Source organism: Silurus aristotelis (genome assembly GCF_946808225.1).
Source record: "Silurus aristotelis genome assembly, chromosome: 8".
In the NCBI taxonomy this organism is placed as follows: Eukaryota; Metazoa; Chordata; class Actinopteri; order Siluriformes; family Siluridae; genus Silurus; species Silurus aristotelis.
Window position 1 is genome coordinate 28,703,108 of NC_139581.1, and position 22,500 is coordinate 28,725,607.

At 44.6% G+C, this 22,500-nt stretch overlaps 1 protein-coding gene across 8 annotated transcripts in view; it reads left to right on the forward strand.

Annotated features, from left to right (window-relative positions):
- The window catches only part of dync2h1 (dynein cytoplasmic 2 heavy chain 1), a 62,666-nt gene that overhangs the window by 7,365 nt on the left and 32,801 nt on the right, over window positions 1-22,500 (forward strand). For all 8 annotated transcript variants that reach the window (XM_083548980.1, XM_083548978.1, XM_083548977.1 and 5 more), the window contains exons 11-45: window positions 3,390-3,514; window positions 3,643-3,818; window positions 4,591-4,786; window positions 4,915-5,010; window positions 5,220-5,384; window positions 5,509-5,607; window positions 5,814-5,953; window positions 6,099-6,333; window positions 8,625-8,752; window positions 8,888-9,003; window positions 9,213-9,340; window positions 10,142-10,291; window positions 10,378-10,583; window positions 10,770-10,925; window positions 11,912-12,026; window positions 12,156-12,326; window positions 12,485-12,643; window positions 13,186-13,409; window positions 14,079-14,211; window positions 14,410-14,527; window positions 14,622-14,734; window positions 15,639-15,752; window positions 15,908-16,049; window positions 16,153-16,358; window positions 16,492-16,674; window positions 18,232-18,414; window positions 18,506-18,729; window positions 19,502-19,611; window positions 20,273-20,472; window positions 20,597-20,861; window positions 20,939-21,146; window positions 21,236-21,365; window positions 21,624-21,779; window positions 21,869-22,128; window positions 22,319-22,500. The exon at window positions 22,319-22,500 is cut by the window's right edge and continues 65 nt beyond it. In XM_083548980.1, the coding sequence (XP_083405106.1) occupies window positions 3,390-3,514; window positions 3,643-3,818; window positions 4,591-4,786; window positions 4,915-5,010; window positions 5,220-5,384; window positions 5,509-5,607; window positions 5,814-5,953; window positions 6,099-6,333; window positions 8,625-8,752; window positions 8,888-9,003; window positions 9,213-9,340; window positions 10,142-10,291; window positions 10,378-10,583; window positions 10,770-10,925; window positions 11,912-12,026; window positions 12,156-12,326; window positions 12,485-12,643; window positions 13,186-13,409; window positions 14,079-14,211; window positions 14,410-14,527; window positions 14,622-14,734; window positions 15,639-15,752; window positions 15,908-16,049; window positions 16,153-16,358; window positions 16,492-16,674; window positions 18,232-18,414; window positions 18,506-18,729; window positions 19,502-19,611; window positions 20,273-20,472; window positions 20,597-20,861; window positions 20,939-21,146; window positions 21,236-21,365; window positions 21,624-21,779; window positions 21,869-22,128; window positions 22,319-22,500 (5,712 nt within the window). The remainder of the gene's footprint in view (window positions 1-3,389; window positions 3,515-3,642; window positions 3,819-4,590; window positions 4,787-4,914; window positions 5,011-5,219; window positions 5,385-5,508; window positions 5,608-5,813; window positions 5,954-6,098; window positions 6,334-8,624; window positions 8,753-8,887; window positions 9,004-9,212; window positions 9,341-10,141; window positions 10,292-10,377; window positions 10,584-10,769; window positions 10,926-11,911; window positions 12,027-12,155; window positions 12,327-12,484; window positions 12,644-13,185; window positions 13,410-14,078; window positions 14,212-14,409; window positions 14,528-14,621; window positions 14,735-15,638; window positions 15,753-15,907; window positions 16,050-16,152; window positions 16,359-16,491; window positions 16,675-18,231; window positions 18,415-18,505; window positions 18,730-19,501; window positions 19,612-20,272; window positions 20,473-20,596; window positions 20,862-20,938; window positions 21,147-21,235; window positions 21,366-21,623; window positions 21,780-21,868; window positions 22,129-22,318) is intronic.

Here is a 22,500-nt window from a genome sequence, read left to right on the forward strand (position 1 = left end):
ACCTGGTGGCTCCATCTTCAGCATTTTTCTACCAATATAATTCATGTCCCTTCTCTGCACATGTCCAAACCATCTCAATCTCGCCTCCCTCACCTTGTCACCAAAACATCCTACATGTGCTGTCCCTCTAATAAACTCATTTCTAATCTTGTCCATCCTCGTCACTCCCAACGAAAACCTCAACATCTTCAGCTCTGCTACCTCCAGCTCCACCTCCTGTCTTTTACTCAATGCCACTGTCTCTAATCCATACAACATCGCAGGTCTCACCACAGTCCTATAAACTTTCCCTTTCATTCTTGCAGATACTCTTCTATCACAAATCACTCCTGTCACTCTTCTCCACCCACTCCACCCTGCCTGCACTCTTTTCTTTACTTCCCTAACACACTCTCCATTACTTTGCACTGTTGACCCCAGGTACCTGAACTCCTTCACCTTCTCCACCTCTTCTCCCTGCAACCGCATCACTCCACTGCCCTCCCTCTCATTCACACACATGTACTCTGTCTTACTCCTACTGACTTTCATTCCCCTTCTCTCCAGCGCATATCTCCACCTCTCCAGGCTCTTCTCAACCTGCTCTCTACTCTCACCACAAATCACAATATCATCTGCAAACATCATAGTCCAGGGAGACTCCTGTCTGACCTCGTCCGTCAACCTGTCCATCACCACTGCAAACAGGAAAGGGCTCAGGGCCGATCCTTGATGCAGTCCAACCTTCACCCTGAACCAGTCTGTCGTACCTACTGCACACTTTACTGCCGTCACACTGTCCTCATACATGTCCTGCACCACCCTCACATACTTCTCTGACACACCTGACTTCCTCATACAATACCACAACTCCTCTCTCGGCACCCTGTCGTACGCTTTCTCTAAATCCACAAATACACAATGCAGCTCCTTCTGTCCTTCTCTATACTTCTCCATCAACATCCTTAAAGCAAATAAGGCATCTGTGGTGCTCTTCCTCGGCATGAAACCATACTGTTGCTCACAGATGGTCACCTCTTCTCTCAACCTGGCTTCCACTACTCTTTCCCATAACTTCATGGTGTGACTGATCAACTTAATTCCCCTGTAGTTACTGCAGGTCTGCACATCTCCCTTATGCTTAAAGATCGGTACCAGCACACTCCTTCTCCATTCCTCAGGCATCCTCTCCCCTTCCAGAATCCTGTTAAACAATCTGGTTAAAAACTCCACTGCCATCTCTCCTAAACATCTCCACGCTTCTACCGGTATGTCATCTGGTCCAACCGACTTTCCATTCTTCATCCTCTTAATCGCTGCTCTCACTTCCTCCTTACTAATCCTATCTACATCCTGCTTCACTAACTCCACATCCTCCAACCTTCTCTCTCTCTGATTTTCCTCATTCATCAGCTGCTCAAAATACTCCCTCCATCTTCTCAACACACTCTCCTCACTAGTCAACACATTTCCCTCTCCATCCTTTATTGCTCTAACTTGCAGTACATCCTTCCCAGCTCGGTCCCTCTGCTTGGCCAATCGGTATAAATCCTTTTCTCCTTCCTTAGTGTCCAACCTCTTATACAGTTCCTCATATGCCTTTTCCTTGGCTTTCGCCACATCCCTTTTAACCTGCTGCCGCATCTCCTTGTACTCCTGCCTACTTTTCTCATCACTCTGTCTATCCCACTTCTGTTTTGCCAACCTCTTCCCCCTAATGCTCTCCTGCACTTCCTCATTCCACCACCACGTCTCCTTGTCTTGCTTTCTATTTCCAGATGTCACACCAAGTACTTTTCTAGCTGCCTCCCTCATCACTCCTGCAGTAGTTGCCCAATCATCCGGCACCTCTTCACCACCACCGAGCCCCTGTCTGACCTCTTCCCTGAACCTCACACTACACTCTTCCTCCTTCAGTTTCCACCATCTTATTCTTCTTTCAAACCTTACTTTCCTCCTCTTCTTCTTCGCCTCCAAAACCATCCTACAGACCACCATCCGATGCTGTCTAGCTACACTGTCCCCCGCCAACACCTTACAGTCTCCAATCTCCTTCAGGTTGCATCTCCTACACAGAAGATAATCCACCTGTGTGCACCTTCCTCCACTCTTATACGTCACCCTATGATCCTCCTTCTTCTTAAAATACGTGTTCACCACTGCCATTTCCATCCTTTTAGCAAAATCTACCACCATCTGCCCTTCCACATTCCTCTCCTTAAAACCATACCTACCCATCACCTCCTCATCACCTCTGTTCCCTTCACCTACATGCCCATTAAAGTCTGCCCCAATCACCAATCGTTCTTTCCTAGGTACACCATCTACCACTTCATCTAATTCACTCCAGAATCTTTCTTTCTCCTCCATCTCACAGCCAACTTGTGGAGCATAGGCACTGATGACATTTATCATCATCCCTTCAACTTCCACCTTCACGATCATCACCCTATCAGAAACTCTCTTCACCTCCACTACACTCTTACTGTACGCTTCCTTCAGAATCACCCCTACACCATTTCTCTTCCCATCCACACCATGATAAAACAGTTTAAACCCACCTCCAATGTTCCTGGCCTTACTCCCTTTCCACTTGGTCTCCTGAACACACAACACATCTACCTTTCTCCTCTCCATCATATCAGCTATCTCTCTCCCTTTACCCGTCATAGTACCAACATTTAAAGTACCAACCCGAACCTCTACTCTCCTACACTGCTCCTTTTCCTGCCGTCTCTGTAGACGCCTTCCTCCTCTCCTTCTCCTCCTTCGGCCAACAGTAGCCCAATTTCCACCGGTACCCTGTCGGCTAACAATACCTGTGGCGGTCGTTGTTAACCCGGGCCTCGACCGATCCGGTATGAAATTCTCATTTGTGATCCGCATATTTGATTTGGCACATGTTTTACGCTGGATGCCCTTCCTAACGCAACCCTCCCCATTTACCCGGGCTTGGGACCGGCACTAAGAGTACACTGGCTTGTGCCCCCCTAATGGCTGGGTTTGATGGTGACTGGATTGTTGAGGAAAAATAATACGGTCTTATTAAACTTCTCCTATTCAACCTATCGGGATAGGTTTAATAAAAAATATATAATATAATAAACATATTAAATCATTCTGTAGTCTTCATTATTTGAGGTACCAACAAATGGCCTGTACCTTTTGAACAAAGTGGCTCATAATGGAACAAAATATCGATCAGATACTGCGCAAGAACATTCAGGGTTTTACACGTCAACATGGCAGGGTTCAAAACTGATTCATATCCTGTTGGGGCAGAATCTGGAGTGTCACCAATTGATTATTTTTTAAATTATTTTAAAACTAATGATTATTATGAATTATAGTCAAAACGTGAGGTTAAACCACTGTATTTATAATAAGACATGCCCTCATTATGGTTGCAGGACTGCATGCTGATTTCGACGCCCGATGCCACGGTATTCCAGGAGAGAAATCCGGACCTTTGGCGGGCAGGAACCTTCCTGAGGTTGTTAACAACATAGTCTGGGTCAGACAGCTGCTAATGAAGGTAAAACACTCACACTCACACACACACACACACGGGATAAATTCAACAAAGCATTCATTAGTCCTTTGAATCGTCTATTTATAATTCTTTGTGCACATTTAAATAACGAGTCTATCACGTGTGTTCAGGTGGAAGACTCTTTAAAGATGGCGGAGGCTCTGTTATCAGACCTGGCAGGCTTTCGTGCCTTCGTGCAGTTCTGTGACGAGGTTCTTGAGCAGCTGAGGGCGTACGAGCAGGAGCAGTTTGACGACTGGACAAGAGACTTAATCTCTGGGTTATCGGATCCCAAATCTGGAATTAGGTGCGCCCACACACACACACACACACACACACACACACACACACACACACACGCACTTTTTTTGCTAGTCCTGTAAAAACCTCTTCATTGACACAATTGTTACTAACTAATTACTGCTTATACCTAAATCTATCACCTTAACTGAAAGGAACATTAAAAAAATTATAAAACATTTTTTTTGAAAATAAAAGTTGATATCATAATATAAAAACAAGCCCTCAAACATTTTTTTTTGTTGTTGTTTTAGTAAGTTTGCAAAGGAGCAAAAACTTTCCTTTGGAACTTCATCTGAGGAATTTTTTCAAGTCGGAAACGTACCAGAAATTTATGGGAATTCATTAGAAATTTGGGGGAGATTTATATAAACTGTATCATATACAAACATAAAAATAAACTTTTATTTTGATCATAAGCTGACATGCAATGCAAACTAATAAAGATTTTTAAAAATTATATATTTTTTTTTACTTTGATTTAATTGTAACTGTAGTTTTGTTGCTTACGCACAGTTTTTGTTGTAACCAAAAATATCCTATACATATTTTTTTTTTTACGCTAACCTGCGCTTTTGTAAATTCCTAGTTTATTTCCATAAATTCCCGGTAATTCCCATGGAAAATTTCCAGTCTTGAAAACTCCCGAATATTTTGCAGCTCTATATTTTAGTATATTTTCAATTTAAAGTTGAATTAATATGCTGGAAACAAAATTTATCTGTGGGCCAAAATCGTTGTGTGTGATTTTGTGTGTTTGTGTGTCTACATGAATTCAGTTTGCAGGCCAGCAGCCGTGTGATGGAGCTGGACCACGCAGATGGAAAGCTGAGGGTTCAGTACTCTGAGCGTTTGGTGAGTTTAGTGAAGGAGGTGAGACAGCTCTCTGCACTCGGCTTCACCGTTCCAGTCAAGATCCAACAGGCAGCCGGCATCGCCGAGAAGTTCCACAGGCAGGCCCTAGTGCTCAAACAGGTACACGGACACGTCTTCATCATCCATCTCATCATCTCAGCTCATGGTGGTGGGGTTTTTAATTTTTTTTCTTTCTTCAGAAAAGTGATGGACATTTTAGAATATTGTTCTGTGTGTGTGTGAAACAGGTGGCTCATTTCTACAACACCATAGACCAACAGATGATTCCATCCCAGAAACCTATGATGCTGAATTACGCTTTGGCCTTTGAGCAGGTTATTAAGGTGAGACCATTACTACTAAAATTACTACTTCTAATAATAATAATAGTACATGCCAGTCGAGGCCAGTGGGGGACAAAGTACACAAACCATGCACTCGAGTAAAAGTAAAGATACACTCAACAATAAATCTTGAGTTGAGTTGAATTGAGTTGAAGCCACGCCTTGTAAATCGATCATTTCTTGCTAACGCTGGAACCGATTTGCCGCAGGGTTCTTGTGCGAACCTTCGAGAGGGAGGAGGAAAAGCCTTGCAGGTAACGTGGGACAATCCGAAAGAGTTGGAGGTCTACATTAACAAGCTCCAGAGTGCTGCCGAGAGGCTCTCGGCCCAGAACCGGAAGCTCCGCAAGTGGCACACCGACTTCACTGACAAGGTGGAATTATATTAACTAATAGCCTATGATCACACGCTTCCCGATTAACAAGGGCAGGTTTGTTGGGCGTACGTGTGCTGATTGTTGTGTGTGTGTGTGTGTGTGTGTGTGTGTGTGTGTGTAGGTGGTGACGCTGATGGGGGTTGATCTCCTGCGGCACCAGCAGCGCTGGAAGGAAGGGCTGCTGGAGCTCAGGGCTGGATTCGCCACCATCGAGGCTCAGGTATAATAAATAAACATACATTCATAAAATAATTTATAAATATAATATATATAAATATATATGTATAATTATTTAGCAGGAGCATAAACCATGGGATGGTGGAGTGGGCGGAGTCACACAGCACAATCTTCGGTTTAGTCTTTTAGATACGTTTAGCAGTGTTTAATGTGTGTGTGTGTGTGTGTGTGTGTGTGTGTGTCTTGCAGGGTGTCCGAGCGAGCGATATGTATGCATGGAGGCAGCACTGGAACCATCAGCTTTATAAAGCCCTGGAGTTCCAGTACCAGTGCGGACTGGAATCGCTCAACAAGAACCTTCCGGAAATACACATCGACCTCGTCTTTAAGTACGGGTTTGGGTTATTGTGCGATTCGTATATAAGGGTTTGTTGCATGGTGTATATGTGAGCGTGTGCAGGAATGTGTTGCACTAGAATGTGGACTGTGTGTGTGTGTGTGTGTGTGTGTGTGTGTGTGTGTGTGAACTCCCAGACAGGGCCGTGTGCAGTTCCGGCCCGTGTGTGAGGAGCTGCGAGTGAGGTATTACAGAGAGCTGAAGCGCTTCATTGGCATCCCCAATCAGTTCCGAGGCGTGCACGAGAGTGACAAGGGGGCGGAGCTTATATTCACCACCATGATTGCGAACAACTCCCGAGCCTTCATCACCATCTACGGTAACGCCGAGCAACTATTCAGCAGGCTGCAGCAAGTACAAGACAGGTTCAGGGTGAGCACACACACACACGCACGCACGCACGCACGCACGCACGCACACACACACACACACACATAAAAGGTTTTTTTGGACACTTTATACACTATTTCAACAAAAGTATGTGGACATCTGGCCATCAGGTGCTTCTTTTTAAACATTCCATTCCACATTTGCTCTTATAATGAGCTCCACTCTTCTGGGAAGATGTTCCCCTAGATTTTTTGGAAATTTTTAGATTTGTGTGAGATTCCATTCATCCACAAGGGTTTTAGGTACTGATGTAAGTGAGCTGAGGAGGCCTGGGATGATGTTTCAGTTCATCCTGTTCAATAGGGTTGAGGTCAGAGCTCTATAGCAAGAATATCTTCCACCCACTTGAAACCCATGGAAAGCATATCTTCATGGGGTAGCTTTGTGCACATAGCTTTGTCGTCCTGGAGCATTAACTGCTCCACTAGTGTTTGTGGCGATTTTATGGAGATGTGTGTGAGATTTCATTCATCCATAAGGGTGTTAGGAAAGTCAGGTACTGACGGAGGTGAGGTTGGTCAAAAGGGTTGAGGATCAAGATCTTCATTGAGCTGGTTTTGTGCACATGCGCATTGTCATGCTGGAACGGGTTTTGGTCTCCTAGCTCAAGTTAACTGACCTCTAAAGACATCTTATATAATTGTGTGCCTCCAACTATAAAATATAACTAGAAAATATAAATGCTTCAAAAATAGCATCTGGTGCCATTACACTGTAAAATACATTGTCCCTGAGTGGGATGATCCCATCTAGGGGTTCTAGAGGTGTTGAACTTCTGAATTCTTACTGCTCCTTCACTCTACAGATCTTTCTATATAGAGACTCTTTAATATGTAGGTGTTCAGTTCTGGGTCTTTCACAACTATGTATTAAATTAAGGGGCTACACCAGTGTCACCCTATATGACTGTATCTGCATGCCTTTTTGCAATAGAGTCCCACTTGTGTAGGTGTGTGTGTGTGAGTGTGAGTGTGAGAGAAAAGTCAGCGCAGTCTGCCGCGCGTACATGTTTTTGCGCTCCATCCCTTTCGCTTCCTCTTTCTGATCTTCAAAAGGAGCTCTGACTCTTGGTTTCGGTCTTGCAGTTGGACACTTAAATATTTTTTTCACTTTCCATACCTAAAAAAACGCACACGCGCGTAATCACACACACTCCCACTTCTCTCTCTGCTCTGATGAACCGAACACGCAAGTCATATAAGATTAATATGCTCTTCCAGCATCCGTTTCTTAATCGAATACGTGTCAAAAACCACACGTTCACACCACGATACACTATAATGCTATTTCAATTTCGTCATCAAGAAAGACAAAATGGTGCCATGATAAAAGACTGGGTGGGACACGCGTTTATTGTACAATTATAACACTTTGGCCTGCGGATCCTGATTCGAAATCAGGTTAGAAATTCCTGGGGGAATGTAGCTTGCTAGCTAGATAGAAAAATTTGCATTTATTACAACAGCACAGAGAATGAAAAGTGATTCCGACCGATTAATCGGCCGATTGTTCTGTAAATTAGTCTGATTATTAGGCAGGCGCATCAGACGCACCAACCCGTCCCTGTACATTCTGTGCTTATATAATTCTCCCATATCACCAGGGGGCAGTAGTCTGTATTCAGCATCCAAACAGGGAAACTGGAAAAGCAAGAACTGTAAATATATTACTTATATAATATATCATTAATAATGGAATCGGCCAATAAAAATCATCCATCATATAACTGATTTCTAAATATTGCCATTGGCCAGAAAAAATTTATTCAACCTCTTATTTACATTATAGATGAAAGATACGAAGAAAAGTAACATTTTATTACTGCTTTTGCCTGAAAGCCAGCTTTATTTTGTTCAGAAGACCCCTCAGGTCACAACACACAATGGTGGGCCATCAAAAAAAACCTTCTCTGCTGAATCACTGACTTACAATACATTTTTCCCCATGAATATGTGTTTAGTTCTTATCATCTTAGCATCTGTAGCTTCAAATCCATGTCACTTGAATCTGTTGCCTTAACCAGATTTCGAGTTGAAGACACCAGGGGCCCTCTAGCAGGTGTCCAATAACATCTGCCTTTTCAGGTCTTTTGATTGGACGGTCAGAGCTCGCAATCTGCCTCTGTTTCAACTGCTGAAAAATATTTCTGACAGAGGAGAAGAAAACGATTTAGTCTCAGATACACTTACAAGGACATTTACAAGTGTGTGTGTGTGTGTGTGTGTGTGTGTGTGTGTGTGTGTGTGTGTGTGTGTGTGTGTGTGTGTGTATAGGAATGGGTCGTGCTGGGACAGGTAGATATGGAGGTCCTGGTGGAGAAATACCTTCACACGGTACAGGACTGGGAACGAAACTTCCGAGCCCTCAAAGCGAAAGGGAAAGAGGTGGACCGTCTTCCCAGGTGAACCTTCAGTCTTCAGAAACACAAATGTTCTACCATTTCAATAAAATAATAAAGTTTTTGGTCATTTTTTTGTACTCTGTGTGTGTGTGTGTGTGTGTGTGTGTGTGTGTGTGTGTGTGTGTGTGTACGCAGCGTCGAGAAGGTAGACTGCTTCACTGTGAACTGTGAGCCAGTGAAGGCCACGATTGAGGATTTGATCCAGAAACTGTTTGAAACCATGCTGACAGCTCTGAGGAAATCCATCCAGGGTAACGTGCAGAGTTTAGCATTGGGTGGAACTAGTGGTTTTTTTCTGTTCCTTAAAGGAAGAACATAATGTGGAACATTTATGATGCACTGCTTCCACCTGCTGGACGAATACAGAAAACCGATTAGAGGATAGAGACGAATTTATATTGATAGAGAGTTCAAGTGTGTGTGTGTGTGTGTGTGTGTGTGTGTGTGTGTGTGTGTTTAGGTCATATACAGACTGTGGACTCATTTGTCAGCAGTGGGATGACTACATTATCTACAAGACCACAGAGCATAGAGGAGATCGGAGAAGCCAACTCGAAGCACAGTCAACTCCAGGCACAGAAACCTGAGGTTCTTTTACAATTATTTACGTTTTTTTTTTTTAACAGTCTTCTCAAGAAGGATCCTCAAGTATCCTCAGTCCAAAGCCTCCCCTCTACATTGTGGAGGATATGTTTAAATCTTCAGGCTGTAGGAATTAAATTCGCACACATAAAAGCAGGTGAAGGTTTAGTTTCAGCAGATGATGTAGGCCAAAGCTCAAATTCTGGTTAATTTGCAGCAGATTGAGGGGATCAGGTTAATGCTGTATGTAGGTTTTTGCTTAGTTTTTAGCAGGTGGAGCAGATCAAGGCTTGGTCAGTGGTGTGTATAAGTTCTGCCCTAGGTCCAGCAGTCAGAAGAGGAGAACTGTTTTTTTCTGTAACGTTACTGAAATGTTTTTTTTAATGTTGTGTGCAGGTTCTGGATTAGTTCCAGCAGATAGAGGAGATCAGGGATCAGTTGATGTTGTGTGTAGGTTCTGCCTCAGTTCCAGCAGATAGAGGAGATCAGGGATCAGTTGATGTTGTGTGTAGGTTCTGCCTCAGTTCCAGCAGATGGAGGAGATCAGGGATCAGTTGATGTGTGTAGGTTCTGCCTCAGGTCCAGCAGATGGAGATGATCAGGGATCAGTTGATGTTGTGTGTAGGTTCTGCCTCAGTTCCAGCAGATGGAAGAGATCAGGGATCAGTTGATGTTGTGTGTAGGTTCTGCCTCAGTTCCAGCAGATAGAGAAGATCAGGGTTCAGTTGATGTTGTGTGTAGGTTCTGCCTCAGTTCCTGCAGATAGAGGAGATCAGTGCTGTAATGATGCTTTGATGTTGTGTGTAGGTTCTGCCTCAGTTCCAGCAGATAGAGGAGAAGAACAGGCTTCTTCGCTCGGTTGCAGGAGGGGGCGTCGACTCGATCAGCTCCCTCAGAGCTAAGTGGGACAAATTCGAGCTGATGATGGAGAGTCACCAGCTGATGATCAGAGAACAGGTACACGCACTCTCCTCTTCATCTTCATTACGCTGATGATGATGACAACGATGACGACGTCGATGATGATCTTGTCTCCGTGTCAGGTGGAGTTGATGAGGAGCAGCGTGACGGGTCGGGTCAGCGTATACTTCCAGGAGCTGCAGAAGTTCCGTTCTCGTTGGGATCAGCTCCGCCCCTCCGATGATGTCACCGAGTCATGTGACCCTGACGTTTTGCAGCGCTGCGTGGAGCGAGTGAGGGAGAAGAGGGAGGAGTTCAACGAGCTCGAGAACACACGCACAAAGCTTTTGTACACGACACACACACACACACACACACACACACACACACACACACACACACACACACACTATCACTACCACATTTTTTTATTTTCATATTAAAATACTGGACAAAATTGTTCATACCTGTGTGTGTGTGTGTGTGTGTGTGTGTGTGTGTGTGTGTGTGTGTGTGTGTGTGTGTGTGTGTGTAGGGAGGATTGTGAGCACTTTGGTTTGGATGTTCCTGACACGTCTCTTGCATTGGACACACTGCACGACCTGCAGCGGTGTTCAGAAATGTGGAGCCTGTACGAGGAGTTTCAAAACACACTCAACACCAGTGCGCAGCAGGACTGGATCAGCTTCAGGTGCGCGCACACACACACACACACACATCTGTCTTAATGTCTTTGTGAGGACCGTCCTCAGTAACCCTTAGCAAATAAGTAGGTTTCTAAAAATGGTATGAAATCCGGAAAAGTGAGGCCTCTTGCGTGTAAGCAGATGACAATTGAGATCATTCCACCACCTTTGGATTCAATTTAGATGAACGTTTGAATCTCCTAGCTAGATACCCTTAATGGGCAAATGCTATGGTGTGTAGGTTCTGCCTCAGCTCCAGAAGATGGAGGATATCAGGACTTGGTTAATGTTGTGCGTAGGGTCTGATTCAGGTCTGGCAGATGGAGAAGAACAGGGCTTGAATTTCGCATTGATGTTGTGTGTAGGTTCTGCCTCAGTTCCAGCAGTCAGAAGAGAAGAATCGTTTTGTTTTTTTTAAACATTCTGCAACATTAATGAAATGTTTAATTTATGTTGTGTGTTGGTTCTGGCTTAATTACAGCAGATGGAGAAGAACAGGGCCATAATGATACTTTTATATTGTGTGTAGGTTCTAGCTTAGTTCCAGCAGATGGAAAAGATTAGGGCTTTGGGCAATGTTATGTAGGTTCTGTCTCAGCAGATAGAGAAGATGCAATTTATGGACAAAAGTTTGTGGACACCTGACCAGAAGATTGGTATGTGCTTTTTTTTTGTTAACATCCCATTCCACATGTAGTCCTTGTTTGCTCTTATATTGAGCTCCATGCGTCTGAGAAGATGTTCCACTAGCTTTTTTTGCTGAGATTTTGTGGAGATTTGTGAGCTTGTATTCTGCTATAAGAGTGTTAGTAAAGCCAGGTACTGATGAAGGTGAGGTAAGGAGGATTTGGGTGCTGTTCCATTTCATCTTGTTAAGGTCAGAGCTCTATAGCAGCAGATCTTTCACCTAGTCCATGGAAAGCATGCTGGAACAGGTTTGGATCTCCTAGTTCAAGTGAAGGAACAATGTGATCCACTCTTTTCCTTACAGGAGCAGGACACAGGAGTTTGAGGAGTTGGTGTTCATGTGGCACGAACGCCTGAGGAAGCAGGAGGAACACAACACCATGACAGTGATGCTGCAGAAAGAAGTGGACAAGTACAAGGTCTGGAGATTTTCCAAAAAAATGCCTGAAATGAAACTAGTGGCTTTACAGGGACCTAAAGCAGTGTGTGTGTGTGTGTGTGTGTGTGTGTGTGTGTGTGTGTGTGTGTGTGTGTGTGTGTGTGTGTAGGCTCTAATTCCTGTGCTGAAGTATGTGAAAGGTGATCACCTCTCCCAAGATCATTGGCTGGACCTCTTCAGACTTCTTGGTCTCCCCAGAGGAACCATGCTGGAGAAACTCCTGTTCAAAGACCTGCTGAGTGTCTCACAAACCATCATAGATAAAGTCCTAGAGCTAAAGGTATGTATACACTGTATATATAATATAAATACACACACTTAGACTTGACTACACATGCAGTATAGTAGCGAACCTGTTCTGTTTATTCATGCGTGTGTGTGTGTGTGTGTGTGTGTGTGTGTGTGTGTGTGTGTGTGTGTGTGTGTGTGTGTGTGCAGGACCTGAACAGTCGTGCTCATGCAGAGGTAAGTATCCGGGAGGCTCTGCGTGAGGTGGAACTGTGGGCTGCTGGAGCGAGTTTCTCTCTCACCGAACACACGAACAGCACCGGCGCACACGTGAGCCTCATTCGCGAGTGGAGAGACGTCATGAACCAGGTGAGAGAAAGAGAGCTATGGAAAGAGGGAGAGAGGGAGAAATAGAGAGATAGCGATAGAGAGAGAGGAAAAAATGTGAGGGAGAGAGAGAGGGAGGAAGAGACACCGAAAGTAAAAAAAAAAGTTACGAAAGAGGGATGGAGAAATAAAGAGGGAGAAAGAGACAGAGAGAAGAAGTGAGGGAGAACGAAAGAGAGACAAAGATAGAGGGATGGAGAGAGGGGGGGAAGAGAGGGAGATGGAAAAAAGAGACAGAGAAATAGAGAAAGGGAAAATTAGAGAAGGAGGGTTTAGAGAGACTGAGCAAGGAAGAGAGAGGAAGAGATAGAAAGTGAGGCAGAGATAGGCAGAAGGAGAAAGAGAGAGATTGGAGAGTGAGATAGAGAAATAGAGAGAAAGTGAGGCAGAGGGAGAAAGAGAGAGATGGAGAGTAAGATGGAAAACTAGAGAGAAAGTGAGGCAGAGGGAGAAAGAGAGATGAAGGAATGAGCCGTATTGATCTCCTGATAGTTTATAACCTGTTGGTGTGTTCCTGTGTGAAGGTTGGAGATAACCGTTGCCTGCTGCAGTCTCTGAAGGACTCTCCATATTACCAGCGCTTCCACGACAAGGTCTCGCTGTGGGAGTCGCGTCTCTCCGACCTCGACGACTTCCTGCAAAGCCTCAACAGCATCCAGAGGAAGTGGCTCTACCTCGAGCCCATATTCGGGCGCGGCGCGTTACCGAGGGAGCAGAGCCGCTTTCAGAGAGTGGACCAGGACTTCAGGTCAGGGGTCCTGTGTGTGTGTGTGTGTGTGTGTGTGTGTGTGTGTGTGTGTGTGTGTGTGTGTGTGTGTGTGTGTGTGTGTGTGTGTGTGTGTCAGCAGTATTGGGACTCCAGCCTTGTGTGGTTGTTTACCAAACTGTTTCCACAAACTTGGTGACACACAGTCTGACCTTTTCCGTTCAATTGAACTGTGAGATCTGGTCCAGCATGACTTTACTAACACCCTTGTGGCTGAATGAGCATCAATCTCAACAAACAAAATCAAAACCAAATAGAACACAATCTAGTGGAACATCTTGACACAAGAGTGGAGTTCATTCTAAGAGCAAAATGTGGACTGGGATGTTAAAAAAAAAAAAAATAAATAAATAATAAAAAAAAATTTTAGGGTCAGGTGTCCACAAACTTTTGTCCATATAATGTATACCAGTGTGTCTTTTTTATTTTAAATGTAAATCTTAAAGATCCAGTATAGAACTAATGGTCTTGAAATGTTCTTTGAGGACGAGAACCCTTTATTAACCGTTATTTCTATCAATTTTAAAATAGATGTGTAGACAGACAGACAGACCAAGAGACAACATCTGTATTGTATTGTTTTACAGTATTTTAAGTACTGTTGTATGTATGTTTGTGTGTGTGTGTGTGTGTGTGTGTGCGCACCTTAAGGGCTATAATGTCTGATGTTCAGGGAGACAACAGAGTGACGTCTCTGACCACGAGGCCAGGAATGAGGAACTCTCTGAACACCCTGCAGGATCAGCTACAGCGCTGTCAGAAATCCCTTAACGACTTCCTCGAGGTGCTGGATAGCACACACACACACACACACACACACACACACACACACACACACACACACACACACACTGAGCTATAAGCTTATGTAGAGCTTATCGGCTTCTTTAAACATTAAAACGATTCTTCATTTAATCATCCCTGAGAGACCTCGTTAGGAATATGGTTTTCTGACCTCTATGTCCTCTGTGACCCTGTGAAGGAGAAACGCTCGGCGTTTCCACGTTTCTATTTCATCGGCGACGACGACCTGCTGGAGATCCTGGGCCAAGCGACGAATCCCAGCGTCATCCAGACACACCTGAAGAAGCTGTTCACAGGTAACGTGTACACACACACACACACACGCACACGCACACGCACACACACACGTTTACCTGTGTTTCATGATTTCTTTGGAATGTGTGTGTTCAGGAATCCACAGTGTGGACTTTGACTCGAGCGGCAGCAGAATCACGGCCATGAGGTCCCTCGAAGGAGAAACGGTCCATCTGAGTAACACAATTGCCATCTCTAACGACGTGGAGGTCCGACACACACACACACACACACACACACACACACACACACACACACACACACACACACACACATATACCGTAATTTCCGGACTATTAAATGCACCCAAATATAAGCTGCACCCACTGAATTTTACAAAGATTTTTATATTGAACATAAATAAGCCGCACCTGTCTATACTGAAACTAATGAACTTTACACAGGCTTTAATGAAAGACAGTGTCTGTAACACAGCTTGTATCTAAACAGTAGCCTACCAGGAAAGTCATTGTTCACTGTCTTCCTCCTTCCTTTCACAACAATTTCTCTCGGGAGTTTATCTTTTGGCATCGTCGTGCGTTTAAAAATCACCATCGGTGAATCTCCCGATGCCGTGCAGTTCAGAACACAGGTGAAGTGTGTTTTCATGCCCGGTTGTTTTCAGCGTGACGAATGATTCGCATTTCCTGTAGACAGTCCGAGTGAGCGGCAGGTCAAACGTCAGAGGAACATCATCCATATTTATGATGTGGTGCGGCCCGATTCAGTGGGAGCGCATCTGATTTAATATAAACAGTTTCATTGGTTCACCTTGAACCTTTTCTGCAATTTCATTTGTCTAATGTTATGGAGCTCAGTTTTTTGGCTTAAAGCTTGTAAAACTGGAAAAAACCTGGGAAAAATCCATAAATTAGCCACTTCATTGTTTAAGCCGCGGGGTTCAAAGCGTGGGAAAAAAGTAGCGGTGTATAGTCCGGAAAATACGGTGTATATATATATATCCAAGTGCTTATCAAAAGGGTTCAAGGGAACATCTTTCTAAATGGTGTATAGACAATTACAATAATGGGATAATGCAACAAAATGTCTGTGTGTGTGTGTGTGTGTGTGTGTGTGTGTGTGTGTGTGTGTGTGTGTGTGTGTGTGTGTTAGGTCTGGCTCAGCGCGTTGTCCGCCGAAATGAAGGAAACCTTGAAACGGCTGCTGTGCGAATGTTTGAAAGCAGTGAAAGGGGGTGGAGTCGACCCCAATCGCTTCCCCTCACAGGTAAACTGCTCAGTCAGGTGTCCCATACTTTTGCTTATACAGTGCAGCAGGCTATTGGTGCAATGACAAGGAAATATAGTGAAGATTGTGTGTGTGTGTGTGTGTGTGTGTGTGTGTGTGTGTGTGTGTGTGTGTGTGTGTGTGTGTGAGGACAGATCCTGTGCCTGGCTGAACAGATCCAGTTCACAGAGGATGTAGAAAGTGCGATCCGTGAGCAGAACCTGCACCAACTGGAGCTCGAGCTCACAGCTAAACTGGAGCACTACACCGACACAAACGCCCGCACCGAGTCTGCAGGTGTGTGTGTGTGTGTGTGTGTGTGTGTGTGTGTGTGTGTGTGTGTGTGTGCGTGTGTGGTTTGAACCGCCTCCTCTATGCTGTCCTGTTCGTATCCCCGCAGAGTCCACTGTGTTACAGTTAAAGCTGAAAGCTCTGATCCTGGATGTGATCCACAACCTGTCGGTGGTCCGGGAGCTGCTGGAGGTTCAGGTTCGCAGTGCGGATGACTGGGCATGGACCAAACAGCTGCGTTTTTATCTGAACGCTGATCAGCGCTGCACCGCACACATGGTGGACGCGGGGTTCGACTACACCTATGAGTACCAGGTATTTATAATAAATATTCGTCTCCTCCCCTTTTTTTTTGGCTGATTACGAAAAATTCACTTGGGATTAATCACAATTTAATCGGATGCAGTGGTTTCTCTTTTACTGAAGAGATGAATGAATTATACTTCAGGGTAACGCCCCTAAGCTCGTGCACACTCCTCTGACGGATAAGTGCTACCTCACGCTGACTCAGGCCATGAGGATGGGTTTGGGAGGGAACCCGTACGGACCGGCCGGAACCGGCAAAACCGAGTCAGTTAAAGCGCTGGGAGGACTGCTGGGCAGGCAGGTTCTGGTGTTCAACTGCGATGAGGTACTCTCATTCCATACACACACACACACACACACACACACACACACACACACACACACACACACACTCTACACATTTGGGATGTGCATCTCCATAACTGAGGCCGATGCGATTCGCATCTCGATACATTAAAGATAAATATGAAACAGCTGCTGATACACAGAGGTGGTAAAAGTCCACACATCCTTCACCCAGTTAGTGTCACGCTGGTAACTGAACCTCACATCATATTAATATATTATTATAAAAAAGTTTAAATTGTGTTACCTAATGAATGTGTCCAGTCTGAACATCCACCATGTAGAACACAAGCAGAGTAAAGATGATGATGAGGTGATCAGGAATGTGTCTGTTCTCAGTCATGTTTCCATCACTAACCCCCTCTGTCTCATCCACGTTAACCCCAGACTTCTTTTCGCCTTCTACCTGCTCACCGTGAGCTTCATAAACTAGTCTACGTCTGTGGTGTGTGAGAGACAGGAAATGATACACCAGGGGACTGAAAAAGGCAAGAAACAGTTCAATGGGCTGAAAATGGCGAGAAAAAATATTGATGATGTCGCCAAATAGATTCGAGTCTGTTTTGAAAATGGAAGAAGTAGAAAGTACAGATATTTGTGTAAAAAATGTTAAAACTGACAGTAAAAAGTCCAAATAAATAAATAAATAGTGAAGAAAAATTGATTTTTTTTTAGAATAGACGTTTATTTCGTGTTCTGTCTGGAGGTTACAGCTCTGCCTCTGCCTTCTGTATTCTGTGACTCTCAGGAAGCGTCTTGGTCTGTAGCGTCGTATATACATGTCAAATATTGCTCACAAATGAATGGTCACTTTCTAAATAATAAAACTAGAGCGGATCTACTAATAATGATTTATAAATAAAGCGATGCAAACGTGATAAAAGTGACTCATCGCGTTCCGAATGCCAACTTCTATCCAATGCACACTTTTACAGATTGATGCATCACATCGTTCACTTTTATTATTGGTTTTAAAGAGGCAGATGTAGAGGACAGAGTAGTTCAGAGACGAATGATCCGCTTTGGCGACCCCTAATGGGAGCAGCCAAAAGAAGAAGATCGTTAACTTTTATGAGGATCAGTGAATCTTACTATCCCTACTACACACACACACACACACACACACACACACACTCTTTAGGAATACACAGCAATGTAATTGAAGCAAAAGAACTCTGCTGACATTTAATGTTCGACAAGACAAATTATTCTTTTTCTTTTTTCTTCTTCTTGGAAATAAGGAGACTCTTGATCATGTGACCATCCTGTTCATGTCTACGTCTTCACCTCCGACACTGGAGACTCCTTCCAAAAAAAAAGTTCATCCTATAAATAATTACAGATGTTTGAATCAATATATTCATATAGAGAGTCCCTGTTCAAGGTGTTACCATAGAAACGATCACATGTTCACAGTCTGCTGTTATATAATTTAAAATAATACCAAACTTGGTTTAATTAAAGCTGTTTTGGAGAAAAAAATGTGTGTGTGTGTGTGTGTGTGTGTGTGTGTGTGTGTGTGTGTGTGTGTGTGTAGGGCATTGATGTGAAGTCTATGGGTCGTATTTTCGTGGGGTTGATAAAGTGCGGCGCTTGGGGCTGCTTCGATGAGTTTAATCGTCTGGAGGAAGCGGTGCTGTCTGCAGTCTCCATGCAGATCCAGGCGATTCAGGACTCTCTGAGACAGCACCGAGACTCCTGTCACCTCCTGGGCAAAGAGGTGTGTATATACGTGTACACACACACACACACACAAACACACATTCGCTTTTTTTTTCTCTAGTAGTTGACTTTTTTGTTTAACCTATTAGGTGGAGCTGGACCCAAACTCGGGCGTTTTCATCACTCTGAACCCTGCGGGGAAAGGTTACGGCGGCAGGCAGAAGCTTCCGGACAACCTGAAGCAACTTTTTCGTCCGGTTGCCATGACGACCCCTGATAACGAGCTCATCGCTGAGGTCATCCTTTTCTCAGAGGGCTTTAAACAGGGGAAGGAGCTGGCACGCAAACTCACCGCGGTGTTCAACCTGGCCAGGTGAAAACACTCACACACACACACACACACACACACACACACACACACACACACACACACACAGACACAGTTAGTGGTGTCCTGACGACACAGTTAGTGGTGTCCTGCCTGAATCAGTCCACCTAATACCATCATTATGACGCCACGGCTATAAAAGCATTAATATTGTAGAGAAATGCAGTAGAACAGAGAGCTGCATCACAGGAATCACATACAGCGAGAATGAATGTCATCACTAAAGCAAGAAACCCAATAAACACAATTCAACACGTCTCCTTTCCCTGGAACCACAGCTGCACCTCCGGCATACATCATCTTTAGCAGAAGAAACGATATTCACCTAAAATAATGAACCCTGTGCATTTTTCTTTCCCTGCATTTCCCTCAGAATCAGGAAATTGCAGTCTGATTGGTTAAAGCAACAGCTTCAAAAAGCTTCTAATTTTGCCTCATCAGACCAATCACATCCTAACTGTCAATATGCTGCAGTCTAGACACCTACGACGAAGCTCATACAGGACGTGGCCTGTACTTACTGCAGCACCTTTAATGCTCCTTTAGGTCTCTTTACACCTTTTCCTCTTTTCCTTACCTCTGGTTTTCTGTCTTCCTCTTATCACTGTGGTCCCCATTTTCTTCAGATGGGTTCAAAGTGTTCCATCAGCATCCAATGATTCCGATGGAAAGCTGATCTAATGAAAATCTTTCGTCTCCTTGTATTTCGCATCCTGATCGGATGCATTTCGACTTTATCCACTGTGTACTTGTGTAGGGAGTTGCTGACCCCTCAGCAGCACTACGACTGGGGGTTGCGGGCTCTGAAGACGGTGCTGAAAGGCTGTGGGAATTTATTGCAGCTACAAAGGAAACAACATACACAAGGTATTCGAATTATATGACAGTCAGGGGATAGAAATGCGAAATTGCTTGTTATTTTTATTTTATTATTATTATTTTTTTATTACCGCAATTTATTATTAACATTTGTGAACATCAACATTTTACATAAAAAAAATAAAAAATAAAATCAAACGGCAACTTGGGTAAAATAATGTTTTATAATATTATGTAAAAAATAAAATATTTACAAATAAAATAGAATAAATCGAATTAATTCAATACACTTTTTATTTATATTAATTATATTAAGTAATCGCTTAAATTGCCAAAAATTGATCAAATAAAATGATATTAATGGAAAAACAAAATTAAATAGTTTACATTTATTCGACCCCATTTGGGTAATACAGATGTGTATATAAGTGTGTGTGTGTGTGTGTGTGTTTTACATAAAGGATAACATTTTCTAAAGATATCTAGAGGGTTTCTTTCTTTCTTTTTTTTTATTTTTTTTTTCTTTCTTTTTTTAGATATCCCTGCCGTTGTTGTGTATGTTTTCAAGTTTAATAAAAATAATAACAACAACAACAAAAAACGGACCCGAAAGCCCTGTACAGAAATGGTTCGGTACGAATACGTGTGTCGTTACACCCCTAGCAGATGTGATTATTATGTAGTACAGATGTCTTTTACCTTCGCGCAGTGAGCGAGAGTGTGTTAGTGGTGCAGGCTCTGAGGTTGAACACACTCTCGAAGCTGACGTTCTCGGACGGCGCTCGGTTCGACAGCCTGCTCGGAGACGTCTTTCCTGCGGTGGACTTCAACGAAGTGCAGTACGAAGAGCTGCGGGTCGCCCTGCACGGCGCTTACGAAGAAGCGAAGCTTGAGATCATACCTAGTCAGGTACACACACACACACACACACACACACACACACACACACACACACACACACACACACACAAATGGAATAACTGATTAAAATTGTTTAATGCTTGTGTACGTGGTGTAAAACGTGTTTGTATAGGTGAGGAAAGCCCTGGAGCTGTATGAACAGATGAAGCAGAGGATGGGCGTGGTCATGGTGGGTCCGAGCGGCTGTGGGAAATCGACCGTGTGGCGTTTGCTACGCGCCGCACTAAAGCGTCTCGGCCTCACTGTGCAGCACCACACGGTCAACCCCAAAGCGCTGAGCCGGCAGCAGCTGCTGGGACACATGGACATGGACACGCGCGAGTGGAGCGACGGCGTCATCACCGCTGCCTCCAGGCACGTCATCCGGGAACCTCAAGGTAACCCCCAGTATACACGATCTTCTCTCCATGTCTTTGTCTCTTTTTTGCTCTTCATCCTCTCGGCCTCTCCACAGAGGTGAGCTCGTGGATCGTGTGCGACGGCGATATCGACCCGGAGTGGGTGGAGTCGTTGAACTCGGTTCTGGACGACAACCGGCTGCTGACGATGCCGAGCGGAGAGCGCATTCAGTTCGGCCCGAACGTCAACTTCCTGTTCGAGACCCATGACCTGAGCTGTGCTTCCCCTGCCACCATCTCCCGCATGGGCATCATCTTCCTTAGGTATGCAGAGGAGCATTGTGTAATGTGTGGAATCGTGTATAATAGTGTATAAGTGTGTGTGTGTGTGTGTGTGTGTGTGTGTGAGACAGTGATGAGGACACTGATGTGAGCGCTCTGCTGAAAGCATGGTTAAGGAGAGAGGAGGCGGAAAACAGGGACAATCTGGAGATTTGGATTAATGATTACTTCCAGCGAGCCCTCAACTGGGTGTTCACACAGGTATATACACACACACACACACACACACACACCTACACCTATGTACTAGTGATGTGCATCTCGATACAATACAATGCGAATAAATGAAAAAAAAAAAATTCTGACCTCTAATTTATGGCCTCTTTGCAAAAAAAGATGAAATAAAACCTGTTTTTACAGGAAGATGCAGCTCTACCTCTGCCATGTTAATCTGTATTCTCTGTGAGACTCTAAACCTGTTCCCTGAATGTATCCCTTTGTCTGTTTTTCTCTCTCTAGGGTGAGTGTGTAGTCGAGACAAGTCTGGTTGGCGCTGTCTTGAATGGTTTGTCCCACCTGAGGGGTGTGAGCGAGCGGGCCGAGTTTATAGTTGGGTTGATCCGCGGCCTCGGAGGAAACCTGCACCTGAAATCACGGCAGGAGTTCGCCAAGCAGGTTGGAGCGTAGACGTGGGCATTCGGGGTTTCAGTTCCAGAGCGTGTGTACATGCACAGTGAAATAGCCATTTGTGTGTCTGTGTGTAGGTTCTAAGCTGGGCAGGCGAGAGCCCTCCTGATCCACGGAACCCTCTAGATCTGAGCTTCAGCTGTGATTCTGGGCGCGTGTGTGCGTACGAGGTGCAGTGTAGCGACGGAGTGTGTGTGGAGGATTTCGGGAGTGCGCACACGCTCCCCGTCATACACACTCCACATACACAACATGCGCTGCACAACTTCACACACTGGCTCCAAGCTGGACATTTGCAACCGTTCCTGATGGTTGGGCCAGAGGGATGTGGCAAGGGGTATAAAACACACACACACACACACACACACACACACACACACACACACACACACTTCTACACACACTTCTTTACATATTCACCCTGCATTTTTAGATCTCAGAGATACAAGTTTATGGCATAAACATGCTACATACTGTGTGTGTGTGTGTGTGTGTGTGTGTGTGTGTGTGTGTGTGTGTGTGCGCAGGATGTTGTTGCGTTACGCTTTTTCCAGGCTCCGTTCGACTCAGGTGGCAGTGGTCCACTGCAGCGCTCAGACCACATCAACGCACGTCCTGCAGAAACTCGCTCAAATGTGTGTGTGCATCAGCTCCAACACACACCGCGTGTATCGGCCACGCGACTGCGAGCGCCTCGTCCTCTACCTCA